Source organism: Gopherus evgoodei, chromosome 2, assembly GCF_007399415.2.
Source record: "Gopherus evgoodei ecotype Sinaloan lineage chromosome 2, rGopEvg1_v1.p, whole genome shotgun sequence".
NCBI lineage: Eukaryota > Metazoa > Chordata > Testudines > Testudinidae > Gopherus > Gopherus evgoodei.
In genome coordinates this window covers 212,351,122-212,365,855 of record NC_044323.1, presented here as the reverse complement: position 1 = coordinate 212,365,855, position 14,734 = coordinate 212,351,122, and the positions used below count along the sequence as shown (strand labels likewise).

Below are 14,734 nucleotides of genomic sequence, written 5' to 3'. Positions count from 1 at the left end.
TTTTTGACCCTTCAGACATTGGGAGCTCAGCCCAGAATTCAAATGGTTTTCGGAGAGTGCAGGAACTGTGAGATAGCTACAGTCATCAGTCGCCCCTCCCTCCGTGAATGTCCATTTGATTCTTTGGCTTTCTGGTACACGCAGCGCTGTGTTGAGTCCCTGTTGTGGCCTCTGTCCATCATGGCCTTGGAGATTTTTTCAAATGTTTTGGCATTTCGTCTTTTCAAACGGAGTTCTGATAGAACAGATTCATCTCCCCATACAGAGATCAGATTCAGTATCTCCCATGCAGTCCATGCTGGAGCTCTTTTTTGATTCTGGGACTGCCTGGTCACCTGTGCTGATCAGCGCACCACGCTGGGCAAACAGGAAATAAAATTCAAAAGTTCGCAGGGCTTTTCCTGTCTACCTGGCCAGTGCATCCGAGTTCAGATTGCTGTCTAGAGCTGTCACAATGGTGCACTGTGGGATAGCTCCCGGAGGCTAATAGCGTCGTATTGCGGCCATACTAACCCTAATTTGAAATGGCAATGGTGATTTCAGTGCCACTCCCCTCGTCGGGGAGGAGTACAGAAATCGATTTTAAGAGCCCTTTATGTCGACAAAAATGGCTTCATTGTGTGGACGGGTGCAGGATTACTTTGATTTAACGCTGCTAGATTTGACATAAACTTGTAGTGTAGACCAGGCCCTAGTCTGAGGCTGCAGTCCATGCCACTGTTATCAACAGGGAGAGTACATTAAAAAAAAAACACAAGAACTTGGAAAAAAAAGGACTTGACTCTCTCTCAAAAAGTACTGTTTTTTCAAATGTGAGTGAGAGTCTGAAATTCCTTTGTTGTACCTTCTTGTTTTTTCTTTTGCTCCTACTTCTGCTCATCTCATTGACCTAGACTGCAGAACGAGCTTCTTGTTTTATCTGCTTGAGGGACTTAAGCTATTTAGCAGTGGTAAAGAGCGGGAAACTAAAAGCAAGAATTAAAGAGAATGGAGACTCAACCCTAATCCCCACTCTGTCAAGGAAACAATACTCTTAAATATTTTTGTTTCTCCTGTAAGGATGGGGAGGGGGGAATCCCCATCCTCCTAAGTTTCTGAACTTTTTTCTCTTCCCCATTTCTGAATAACTTATTTCTCCTTAAGGTAGACAGCCTCGGACTACCTTATTTGCGCTAGGGAAGCTACTCTTATAAATGAGCCTGATAGATCCTAATATGAGAGTTACTGTACACATAGTGCATAATGTCAAGGCAGACAAAAGCATATAATAAATTGGGAAATATTTTTGCCAGACTTCGATTTCTATAGAACATGATGTGTTTAGTGACACATTTCATTTTACACTATGGAGCTGATTCAGTGTCCACAGGCGCCTTTACGTGGACTTTAATGGAATATGGATCAGGCCCAGAGTGGCAGTATTCCTATTGATAATTTAAAAAAAGTTACTTATGTTTGCCATCTAGCAGCCTGATCACAAATTGAGAAGAAAAGGTTGATTCTGCTGCAACCTTTTCAGTGTAAAGAATCAGGTTATTGAGGGACTTGTTGGCAGAAAAGCCCCAATGCAATGAGAAACTTAAAAATCTTTTTAATTTGATGGACACATTTATATCTGCTAATGTGCTACTCAAAGCTCTGAAGAATCAAATCCATATTGTTCCTTAGAAAAATCTGAGGTCATGGCAGTATCTCAGTGGTTGCATATAAACTATCTCCTTCATGTCTTTGGTTATTGTGTTACTGAGGTGTGTGTGTGTGTGTGTGTGTGTATATTTAAAAAAAAAAAAAAAAAAAGCTGAAGCAATTTGTCTCATTTGTCTGGGATGAAGCAATCAGTATCCAAAGTTGCTGTGCCCTTTATGTGCTTATTTGCCATAAATTCATTCAGCAGGAATGTTTGACGACCAACCAGGTGAAAGACACCTCAGAATTATTCTATTGGAATATGTCCTTATGAGGCCATAAAATAATAAATGATTTCCAAAGCAAGTTTGCAAGCACTATAACAAAAAAAAAAATTACTGTTCCCTACACAGTGTTGTGATTGGTTTCTGTCAAACAGTACTGCATACATGAACATATACTGGGGAAGAACATTGAAATAGGTGATCATGGATAGATAACATGTAAACGATAAAGCACATCTGTTAAATCTTTTCAGGAATGCTTGAATGAAGAACTTTGTCTAACTGCTTTATAATAAATAAATAAAAGGCAGTAGGAGCTCCTTCAAATAAAGCCACGCTTGGGCAGTATGTGCGGGCAGTTCCTCATTACTGCCTCAAATGGCTTTAGAGGAGTATCCTAGGCATGAATTTGGCCCTATATGTTAAGCTTCATTATGTTTAGACCTGGAACAGTTAGGTAATGATGAATTTTGATGAAGAAAGGTGTTATCCTTGTTTTTATTTCAGAGCTGCAAAGTACCAAAAAAAAAAAAAAAAAAAGACATCCATCCCCAATAAATAGACTTTAGCATATACTGGTGTTGCAGAGGCAATTCAGTGTCTGGAATACACTTAATTTCACTCAAAAAATACTGGTTTTAAATTGGATATGTTAAGCAAAAATTAGTTATAAGCAACAGTTTTCCATTATGACATTGCCCCTGCAAATCCCCTCTCTATGAATAACATGCCCTGTCCTATGGAGCCTAGAATCATTTCAAAACTGTATGAACAATAGAGAGGAACAAGGGATGCAGACCATGAATCCAGTATTCTAAATCACAGCCAAGAGACTGCCCCTAATTTGTCAGTTCTTTCTCCACTGGCACAAGCAGCCTTGGGACATTCCTTCTAGCCCTTATCCCTTATGCAGTTTGTCTATGTAGGATTTCAAGTTTTAATATCATTTAGTTTTTTGTGTTACTGTGGACTTTTTTCAGAGCCGTTTAATAGTTATGAAATAGCATTAAAATATATCTTTGGCAGATCTGGAGTTATGTGCTGCATTTAAAAGATGCTTTTAGAATGATGAATGCCCACCTCAGACCAACATTTTCAGAATCTCTGTTGTTTAGGAAAGGAGTGTTCATCTAGATGATAAATACTCCCTTAAAATGTTGTGCAATTCCCATTCTAAATATTTGAGCCTTACTGTTTTGTTTTCTTTGTAGGAAGGTATGGTACGATGTGATACAGCTGTTGGAACACCGGATTATATTTCTCCTGAAGTATTAAAATCCCAGGGTGGTGATGGTTACTATGGACAAGAATGTGATTGGTGGTCAGTTGGGGTCTTTTTGTATGAAATGCTTGTTGGTGAGTAACAAGATCATCAATGTTTTATGAGTAAAATTAACTCTACTTACTACTCTATGTTAAAATCACATTATGATGTTTCTCATGTACTTTAATTCAGAATTATTCTGCTTTACTGGTTGCCAGTAATTGTAGTATTTACAGAAAATGTTTGTGCTGTACAGAGGCATCAGCAATATTATGTCAGTAGGCTTTTGTGGGTTAGTGTTGTTAATTTTGTTTTTAAGTTAAAGGAACTTGCTTGTGATGTAGTTTTATTCTCCTCCCTAGATACTGCTAAAATTTCCCTGCCAGATATAATTGATGAAAAGATATATATATATTTTTGCTTGTGAGATGTACCAAAGTGCATCATGTGTCCGGTATTTTCAAAGGTGTTTTGCAAGGAAGCCTAGTTCAGATGATCCTATAAGATCTCAAGTCACCTGGCCTCCCATTTCAGATGAAACAAGTTGAATTGTTTGCTGTATTAGTACACCTGTGTATCATTCAGAAACAGAATATAACAATTCCACTACATGGCACTTAATATAACTTGGCCCAGTTGTGCTGACTCCATCCTTGGTTATGGTTATGAGAGACCATTTTTTAAAATGGGCCAACAAATTAATACATTCACTTTCTCTTTGCAAGCATATATTCCTGTATGTGCTGTTCATCACAGGTTAAGGAAAAAAATGGAGAGCCCCTCTTGTTAATATATTGTCAGCACTTCAGTGGTGGACACTGTAGAAACATTTAAGGCTTCTCTCCTGAAGTCTTGTTGAACATGAAGCATCCTAACAATCCTGTTTGATTTGAATAAAATGTATCGGCACAAAATGTCTTTTTCACTAAATGGGATGCCTATATTAATAAGACTTACATTATTGTGGTTAATGATGCACCCAACTCCACAACATCTGAGCATATATATGTAATTATAATTATATGAGAGTCATTTTGCCTATAATAGATTGTAGCCACCCACCAAAACTTCTGCTTACACCCAAATCAAGCAAATAATTGAGCAAAGAAATTAACCTTAAGTCATCGTCAGGTCAACTAATTCAGTCACTGGTGAGTGAGAAGGAATTCAATAGTCGAGGCTCCAACAGCAAGAATTGACCATATTTGAACATTCTTTAGAGTAGTTCATAAACTGTGGTATGAGAGCTTGTTGACAGTGGTACCTGAACAACAACAAAATTTTGTTTCAATGCACAGTTGCCACATGCACTGCAGTGTGTCAGAAAACATCTTAGAAACAAAATGTACTCTCCTGTTTGTTTTCAGCCATGAAGGTGAATAACATTCACTTGCCATGCAAGCATGGTAGTTTTTATTTAGTGGTGTGTTGTGCGCTGTGGCTGTGCAGGTAGGTGTTGTCCTCTAATCTGGTGCACAGTTGGCTGGCTTTATATTAAGACTAACCTCCTGCTTGCATTGGGCCTCACAGGTTGAGTTACTAAGGTAAATTTGTGAAGTTCCATGTCAGTCCAACTAGAGCCAAAAGATGGTTGCGGTCATGGGAGGTTCAGAGTGGCTGCAAAACCTGCAGCCACAGGGAGTCCTGAGACCAAAAGGCTGTCATTCAGGAATTTGCTGTAGAGGAGGAGCTCCCACTGTACTCCCTGCCCTTCAGACACTGCAGCCTAGCCCCTGCAAAACTGTGAGGTAGGAGGCACATGGAAAATTCCCTCGTCTCTCTGCAGGGAAGTTGGGAGGTGAGGGTCGTTAGTTGGGTCTGGTGGATAAAAGCTTGGCTATATGGAACTAAGGTATGTTGCCTGGTTTTTCAGAAGCAGAACAGCTGGCTATCTGCAAATTTGAGCCTCTTCCCACCAGGGGTAACTACTGTGTAATTTGTTCAGCATTGTGGGTGTCCAGGGGCACTGCTGGTAGGGCGGGGGGAATGCTGCTGAGGAGAAGAGACTGCCTGGAGCTGAAGCTGCATGGTGCTCAAATAAAGCTCCCATTCTTTGAGTACTTGCTCATGTCTGTTCCATCCTAGATGTGCAAGTGCCACATGCACAGTTGCTGGAGATTTTTTTTTTCCCTTAGTGGTATCTGTAGGACCAGCAGTAGTGTCCCCTGTAGCCACACACACATGTGCCAGTATAAGGGGTGCTGCTGGATCCGCACCTTCTCAGTTCCTTCTTAGCACCCATGACGGTTGCTTGGAATGACCACCTTGCTCTTGCAAGGCTTTCCCAGTGGTTTGGACTTTGTAGTCTGTTCTCTATAGTTTTTGTAGTTAGAAGTTAATATTGGTGTATATAGTGTAAATAGCAGTCCCAGTCATCAAGGGATGTTGGCCCAGGGACTGGGCAAGCCCTGGTTCTCAGGCTTCAAGCCGTGTGCCTCGTGTGGTGAGTCCATGCCAATGAGTGATCTGCATTCGAGTTGTCTAAAGTGCCTTGGGGAAGCTCACATTAAGGAGATCTGCAGGGGCTTCAGACTGCGTTCACAGAGATAGGGATGTTTGGTCTGAAGGCTTTGCTCATGGAGGCAGCCCTCAGACTGTCCTTGGAGTTATGCCACTCCAGATCAGTGCCAAGCACTTAAGCCTCCAGGCGAAGTGCTCCACTGGCACTGTGCTCTTCCTGGGACCGTTCTCCATTGCTGGTGCTGAGGAAGAAGCATAAGAAACAGTGCATTGAGAGAGGGCACTCTCTTGTGCCAAAGAGGGACAAGCAGGGAGCAGCTGATGCAGTGAGACCCATGGTGGGCCACTCGTCTTCCCTAGAGACACACTCGGCTCTGGCGACTTCGCCTAGGGCACCGAGCCCAGTCTGGGACCCATCTCTGGCTCCTGGGATTGGTTGTGGCACTGCATGCCCTGCGGGTCCCCTCAATTCTGGAGGCCTTCCAGACTGCAAAGGATTTGATCCCCTCCTGATACCGCCCACCCCACAAAACCCCTTGCCAGCCAGGGCTACAAGGGATAGAGAGTTCAAGGGGTGGTGAGTTCCATCGCGACAACAACCACCGTGGCACCTCCTAGAAGAAAGCCCTCCAAGACCCTGCCATAGTGGTCCCCAACCTGGTGCCTGTCACCAATTTCCCGGCACTACCTGGAAGCAGAAGTGGGTATGGCTCTCCAAGGGAAGAGTCCTCTTCAGAATCTTAGGGGGAATCCTTCATCCTGCCGAAAAAGTACTGGAACCTGATTTATGCACTGGACTTTGGTACAGGCACTGCAGCTGGTACTCGGCCCCTGGGCCATTGGCCAGTGCACTGGCAATATTGGAACCTGTGGTCACACTTGGTGGTGTCCAAGATATATTAGCCACTGTTTCATCCCAGCCGGCACCCGACCCCCACTCCGGTACCGACCCCAGTACCTAGGTCACTGAAGTAGCCCAAATGGAGGTGGTGCAAGTGGAGGATGAAGGACTAGCCCCTCCTATGGTGCTAGCCTCTTCCTTGTCATCTCCAGATGAGGCTGTCACAGGTCCTAGTAACCAGTTTCTGACAGATGACTACAGGGCCTATCACGAGCTCCTGAAACAGGACATCACAAACTTGGGGCTGGAAGATGAGTAGCTAATGGAGTCCATGCACAGCCTGATTGATACCCTGGCTGAAGGGGATCCCTCCAGAATGGCCCTGCCAGTCAATGAGGTAGTGTTGGGGCTGGTAAGGGCGCTATGGCGGACCCCTTGGTCTCTGCCCCCTACCTCAAAAAGGGCAGAGATGAAGTACTATGTACTGGCCAGTGGGTTTGAATGTGTGTACTCTGTCACCAAGTCACTGGTGGTGTCAGCCTCAAATGAGTGGAACCCCAAAGAGCCCCACACCCAAAGAATAAAGAGTCTAAGAAGCTGGATCTGTTCAGGCAAAAGGTTTATTCCTTGGGTAGCCTCAAGCTTTATATCTCTAACCAGCAGGCATTGTTGAGGAGGTATAAGTTTAACCTGTGGGACTCAATGGTCAAGTCTAGGGACTCCGGGCTGCTGGAGTCAAGGCAGGAGTTCATGGTCATTCTAGAGGAAGACAAGATGGTGGCTGGGGTCTCCCTCTAGGCAGCTCTAGATGCAGCTGACTCAGCGGCCAGAACTCTGGTGTCAGTGGTAGTCATGAGGCGCTGTTTATGGCTCCAGTCATTGGGCCTCTCGCATGTGGTGCAGCAGTCTGCCTAGGGTACCTCCCTCTTTGAGGTACCTCCCTGTTCTCCAAACAGATGGACTCCAAGCTTCGTGGCCTCAAAGACCCAAGGGCCATGCTTTGCTCCTGAGGCCTCCAGGAAGCATTTCAGGCCTCAACAGCCTCCCAGGTTTTCAGGACCATCCAGGTGGGAACCCTATAAAAGAAAAGGAAAGGTTTATAAACATAGTCAGCCGTTGCCTTCTACCTCAGCTTCCCAGTCAGGTACAAGTAGGTACCTCGGTGGGACCAGGCAGGCCTTTTGAAGGCATGCCTGAGGATGACATACCACACTTGATTCAGGATCCATCCCCCATTTTGTTTTTGGACTTCCCTGTGTGGTCCTACATAACATTGGACCATTAGGTGCCCAGTACTGCAACAGTTGGTTACATACTGCAGTTTTTATCCACCTCTCCATCCCACCCCTCTTCAGGGACCCTTCTTACGAAAAGCATCTCATCCAGGAGGTACAAGCCCTCCTGTGTCTAGAGGCTGTAGAGGAAGTCCCTCAAGACTTGAGCAGGAAGGAGTTTTACGACCCATCCTGGACCTGCATTGCCTCAACAAAACTCTCAAGAAATTTGAAGTTTGGCATGGTCTCTCTGAATTCCCTCCATTCCCATTTCCTCCCTGAATCCAGGTGACTGGTATGTCACCCTCAGTTGAAAGGACATTTACTTCCACATCTCCATGTTCCAGGCAAGCTTGTTCAGGTCTTGACAGACAACATGGCCTTGATGTTTTACATAAACAAGCAAGGGGGATCTTGATCCTCAGCTCTGTGTCAGGAGGCCGTCCAACTGTGGGACTTCTGCATCAAGCACACTATTCATCTTGAGGCATCGCCTCTCCTGGGAGACTGGAATGCGTTGACAGATCACCTCAGTAGGTCCTTTTCCTCTCTCCACGCATAGTCTCTTCACCCAGAGGTCACTAGTGTTATCTTCCAGAAGTGGAGGACTCTCCAGGTGGACCTGTTTGTCACCAGACAGAAAAAGAAATGCCACTGATTCTGTTCTAGGCACAGGCTCTGGAAGGGCTCCCTTTCCGATGCCTTCCTGCTCTCATGGGCAGATGGCCTGCTGTACACCTTCCCACCAATCCCCTGGATTCACAAGGTCCTCCTAAAGATCAAGAGGGACAAGGCAAAGGTTATCGTATCATCTCCGGGAGCATTGATTCGGCGTCCTTCTGGACCTCTCAGTGGCAGCTCCACTAGCGCTCCCACCCTGTCCGGACTTGATTTTGGAAGACCACAGCTGGCTGTTTCACCCAAACCTCACTTGCCTATACCTGATGGCATGGCTGCTGTGTTGCTGCACCCTGAGGAGTAAGACTGCTCGAATCAGGTTCCGCAAGTCTTGCTAGGTAGCAGAAAGCCAAGTAGGTAGTCCTGGTGGAAGGTTAAGTGGAAATGTTTCACTTGTTGGACCTCCAAATGGAATCATTCTCCATCTTGGTCTTCCCTGCAGTCCATCTTGGAGTATCTGCTCCACCTGAAAAATCAAGGTCTGGCTCTATCATCTATTAATGTTCACATGGCAGCCATCTCAGCCTTCTAACCTTCAGTACGGGGAAGATCAGTCGTCTCGCACAAGATGATAGTCAGGTTCCTCAAGGGCTTGGAAGGCTCTGCACTCAGGTTTGCAACTCGATTTTCCCATGGGACTTAAACCTGGTCCTATTAAAGCTCACGGGGTCCCCCTAAAACTGTTGGCATCTTGTTCCTTACTGCTCCTGTCTTGGAAGGTTGCCTTCATAGTGTTGATCACTTCGACCAAAAGGGTCTCCAAGATCAAATCCCTGATATCAGAATCCCCTTATATGATATTCTTCAAGGACAAGATCCAAGTGCACCCCTGCCCGGCTTTCCTACCAAAGGTGTTGTCACAGTTCCATAAGAACTAGGACATTTTTCTGCCAGTTTTCTTTTCAAAGTCCTACAGTGCTGATGAGGAACATCTGCTGTATATGTTAGGTGGGTCTGGTCCTCTATATTGAGAGAGAGGACTACTGGTGTCATTCCAAAGAATCTCGTCCTGGATAACTGCCTGCATCTGAGCTTGCTATGAGCAGGTGAAGGTTCCGCCTCTGACCATCGTGATCACTCATTCCATGAGAGCCCAGGCTTTGTCAGTAGTGTTCCTCATGCAGATACCAATCCAGGACATCTGCAGAGCTGCAACATGGTTGTCTGTCTGTCCATACCTTTACATCCCACTACGCCTTCACCCAACAGGCCCATGATGATGCCAGTTTTGGGAGAGCAATGTTGCAATCAGCACGTCCATGAACTCTGAGCCCCGGGGTATTGCTTGTGAGTGTGGAATGGACATGAAGTACTCAAAAGAAGAAAAAATGGTTGTTAACCTTTCATAACTGTTGTTCTTCAAGATGTTTCTCATGTCCATTCCATGACCTGCTCTCCTAGCCCTCTATTGGAATTACCAGCAAGGCAGGGCTTCAGGGGGCCCTAGGGCTGGTCCTATGGATACTACTAAGGGAATAAAATGTCTGGCAACTGTGCATGTGGGATGCACACACCTAGCATGGAATGGACATGAGCAACACATCTAAAAGAACAGCCAAGATTCCTCCCACTTGTCTACCTTCCCTTTTAGGTCCCCCTCCCCACACTTTTACATACACCTCTCATTAATGGCACTTTTAAAATTTTCTCCCAGACCTATTAAAAATGTTGGGTTTTTTTTTCTTGATTTCTGTTTTGTAAAAATGGAAGCAAGGCGAACTCTGGCTCGTGTTCAACAATAATCCAGATAACAGCAGGAATGTCAAAGTTGAATTAGAACAATTAAAAAGTCAAGCCATTCAATTAAGTTCAGCTGCGTACCAACATATATCAAGACATCTTGTGACAAAGTTGTTTCTAGTAATTTGAGTAATACAAAAGACTGATAATGGCATCTTCATTGTGTTGCCTTTTGAGGCATTGTCTGAAAACCTTACATGTTTTAGAAAGACGTTATGATCAAACGTTTTAGGCTTTCTTAGGCATTTGTTTTGCTATAGAGCTTAGAAATAATTATTTTATACCTATTAAGGTATAAAATGAATGTGCACAAAAAGTAGAAACTTGCACGTTGTATGTCGTGCATCAAGTTTTTAAGAAAGTGGCGTACTATAGAACTCAAAATATGGGAACTATTAGATATTTTTATTAAAGTTTTAAAAAGAAGACTGTATGCACTGAGAGTCTTCAAAGGCACAGTGTATAATAAAGAAATAGATGTTCTAAATTAAAACTTCCGGTACTTTTGATATTTACATATTGTATTAGGATATTTAATTTTTGTACTGCTGTTTCTTCAGGTGATACACCTTTTTATGCGGATTCGTTGGTTGGAACATATAGTAAGATTATGAACCATAAGAACTCTCTTACCTTCCCTGATGATAATGATATCTCTAAAGATGCAAAAAACCTTATATGTGCCTTCCTAACTGACAGGTAAAATAGCCCAAAGTTTTATTCAGAATTTTAAATAAATTCATGTTTGTTAATGATATTTTCTCCTCTTGTGACCAAAACAAACAAACAAGCATTTTGTGTGTGCATGATTTTCTAGTGGTATTTTAAACAGTTGAACAGTATCAGAAACACCCATTGTTCTGACCTCTTATGTAATATATTTCTGCTACCATATAGACACTGTCACAGTTGTGAGGTCAGCTGTACCTTCTGTCCTTTTTCTTGTCTGAGTGCACCTCCATCGGGTTTACTTATTTCCATTTTTTCTTCCCTTCTCCCGTTCCCTGCTCCTCTTTACCTTTCTTGGGCTGGAATCTCACATTTTCTCCCTTAATTTGACCAGGACACCTGCACACTACTGTGTATTCCAGCTGCATATCCTCCTATAGGTCTGACTAGGTTTCAGGCATCTGCATTTCCTCTGTTTGGGAACCAGTGATGGTCATATTGACCAAAGCCTTAAAACAAACTTTTTTTATTTATTACTTGGAACAAAACATTACAGGAAAAAAAAATTTAAAACAGACAGCCTGCATATTTAGTCTCATCTAATCTTATGCTTCACTGCAAGCTTAGATAGGCTTTTCCTTTAAGTTACAAGAACACAACTCACATTCTCTTAAAAAGTAAAGATCCTCTGTGTGTCTCATTCTGATTCCCCAGGTAATAAGGGCAGTGGAGCCAGAGAACTTTGTTGGTTCAGTTGCTAGCATCTCAAATGATATTCCACTCTCATCAGTAGGGCCTGCAAATAAGAATAGACTTGAAATATCAATTTGGCATTCATATCTTAACTTCGCATTTAATTCACAGTTTGTACCCATGAGAAGTGTTTTTCATCATGAGAATTTTTGAATTGCTAATTTGATGTAGCACTTGCTACATTGCTAAATGGAAGTTGCTTGATTTTAGAATAAACTAATAACCCTTAAAAACAGAATTCATGCTTACCTGGGAACTACCAGGTAATTGAAAACGTTGATGGAAAATCAATCTTTTTAATTCCATAAAAAGACAATATAGGAAAGTTAATTGTGGACATTTCAAAATCAGTTTTTCTCATGGGATTTTGAGACCATGGGGTTAAATGTTACCCAGGTTCTAACAATGTAAGCAGATATCTAGGTGACTATGTGGCAAGAGAAGAGAGAATCCTCATTTTTAAATACAGTTTTCTCTTCAGAACTTTTTAGATTATTATAAGGGTAACATTTTATTTTATGGTAGTCCGCTGGACTACCAAAAAGCTAGTTGTAATAATTTATTTCAGTTTTAGAGTGAATATTTTAGTTTTTATCCTGGCCTTTATCTCTGCCCTAATATTGTTGTCTCTTTTTCCTATCTCATCTTTCTCAGTCTGTTGTTTTTTCCTTGTCTTGCCTTTTTTTTCCCTCTCCCCTCTTTTTATTGCTTAATTTTTTACTTTTTTTTTTCATTTTCTTTTGCATTGTAGCCAAGTAGCAGTGGTCTGCACGTGGAAATGCTGCATAGGAAAGTTGACTGAGTCATATGGAGCGGTATTATTGATTGCTGCTCTTTCTGAAAGTGTGTGAATGCTGTCAATGAATACTGTTTATATTGTAAAGAACTTAGACAAGAGATAATGGGCCTGATTTTCCTCTTACATACAGCAAATGAAACTGACTTCTATGGAGTTACTGATTTACAGCAGTGGAAGTGAGAGGATAATTGGGCCCAGCTCTTAAATTAGAGGGGCACTGCTTTACCTGCAAATTTGATAGTGTAAGGCCTTGTGTACACTTAAGTTTATTTTGTATGCCCAAAGGTGTGAATTTAAATGAATATAATTATATCAGTAGACATCATCATCTCCTTTTAGGTACTCTAATTGTAGAATAAGAGTGGAGTTGGTTAGTTAGTTGATTTTTGTTTAACTTATATTACTTATAACTGTGGCACTTTTGGTTTAAGCTTAACTAAAAATGCCACAATTATACCTGAATGAGAGTCCATATATATCGGGGTGGGGAGAGGGAGCAGTGTTATACAGATAAAAATATATCGGTATAACTGGTAAAACTTCCCTTTGGTAGACAAGACCTAAGACCAGATTGTATTATGGGATGAAGGGAAGAAACCTCATGAACCTACTTGTTCTGGTATAGGGCATTTTATGTCACAACTTTAAGGAAACTAAAGCTTTTATACTGCCCTTAGTTGGCAGATGTAAACTCTCACCTCTGAACTCTAAGATATTTGAACCACTCTGGTTAACAGAAAGGAAAAAATCTTACATGGTATTTTTTTAAAATGTTTATAGGGAAGTGAGATTAGGACGAAATGGTGTAGAAGAAATCAAGCGACACCTCTTCTTCAAAAATGATCAGTGGGCTTGGGAAACTCTTAGAGATAGTAAGTAGTTCTTTATACTGAAGCAGTAATATTCTCTTATTTACATGGTGTATCAGCAAAAGTGATGTCACCTCTCTGTTCTAATGGAAGGCTTTTCTCTCTCTAAATATTGAATTAATGTAATTAGCAAAGTATAGAACAAAATGTTGAGGCAAGTCTGTTTAGATTTCCCACACAGTTCAGGATTTTCTTCAGTCTATTTTTTTTCTTTTAGCAAATGCTGAGACCAGATCCGTTTCATAGCAATATTGCCTTCTGTATTTATTATGCCCTAATTCATAATGATATCATAAGTTTCTGAAAGGTAAGTGACAATAGAAGGTTTCGATATGGAATTAAAATGTCTTAGAAGTTTGTGGTACAGAATGTATCTGCCTACTTGCTTATTGGTTTGAGCCATAGAAAGCATATTATCACTGTGCTCTGGGAACTATATTTTTCTAAGTACAATGTTTGTTTGAGTTATCTGTAAAATTCTCCTCTGGGTGATCACACAGCGTAGATCAACTGGTAACTTCTTGCTAACCATGTCTCAATTTGAAAGTCTGTGAGTTGGAGGCAAAGTTTTCAGCATAGGGTCACTCAACTCTGGCTTTCTTTCTCCCTGATAAAACCATGTCAGTTTAACTTTTAGAACACCACATAAAGCCTGTTTATTCAGGTTTATTCCTGGGAGGGATAATGCTGTGGCTTACTCATTTTTATAGCTTGATTCTGGGTTGAATCTCTTCTTTATGTTTAATAAAGATTATTTAAATTTTTTTCATAAACCGAACTCACAAGGATAAAGGTTTTTGTATAAGGTAAGAACTGTGCTGTCACGCTTTTTCAGAGTGGCTGGTATGAGGTCATTCTCATCAAGCCTAAGGAGGCATATTTTTACGGAAGAGGGTAATGGCTGGTAATGATGTAGTTCAGTGTTCTTTGAGTATATGTCAGTGTAGATGTCTCTCCGTGAGGCAGCCCTTATGGCTTTGGGCATACTACATGAAGTACAGGCTACTATGGAGAATGTGCCCTACAAGGGAAGTTAGCTCATCATCCCGAGAACAGATGAAGCACTCTATTTCCTCAAGGGCTGTGATGTGATTCCTGGGGATCTATGTACTGGCTTCATATAGAAAGCCATTCTAGTACCAGCCCCAACAAAGGCAGAAGGCCCCAACCTGTTCTTGCAGTTGATAACCAAATTACCAACAAGAAAAGAAGGCCAGATTTGACAAGAGCATCGTGAGTCACATTGGAGCCAATCTGGGACTTATCCTCAATGTTGGAAACTGCCTTGCCCCTTTCTACCATGCTAGGGCAGCCATCACAGCTGATAAATGGACATTAGACATTGCCTAAGGTTAGCCTATACATTTCCAGTGCATGCCTCCTATCCATCCCCTTTCCCTGTGCCTCTTCAGGGACTCTTCTCATGAGAGCCTGTTAAAGTGTTGTGTCTAGGAGCTGTAGGAGACATACTGCAAGA

General features: G+C 42.2%; 1 protein-coding gene across 5 annotated transcripts in view; it reads left to right on the top strand.

Moving 5' to 3' along the window:
* Positions 1-14,734, top strand: part of ROCK1 (Rho associated coiled-coil containing protein kinase 1) — a 199,002-nt gene that overhangs the window by 78,406 nt on the left and 105,862 nt on the right. For 4 of the 5 annotated variants that reach the window (XM_030552881.1, XM_030552882.1, XM_030552884.1 and 1 more), the window contains 3 exons: positions 3,122-3,266; positions 10,728-10,866; positions 13,169-13,260. In XM_030552881.1, the coding sequence (XP_030408741.1) occupies positions 3,122-3,266; positions 10,728-10,866; positions 13,169-13,260 (376 nt within the window). The remainder of the gene's footprint in view (positions 1-3,121; positions 3,267-10,727; positions 10,867-13,168; positions 13,261-14,734) is intronic. The other variant, XM_030552885.1, reaches the window with a different exon arrangement.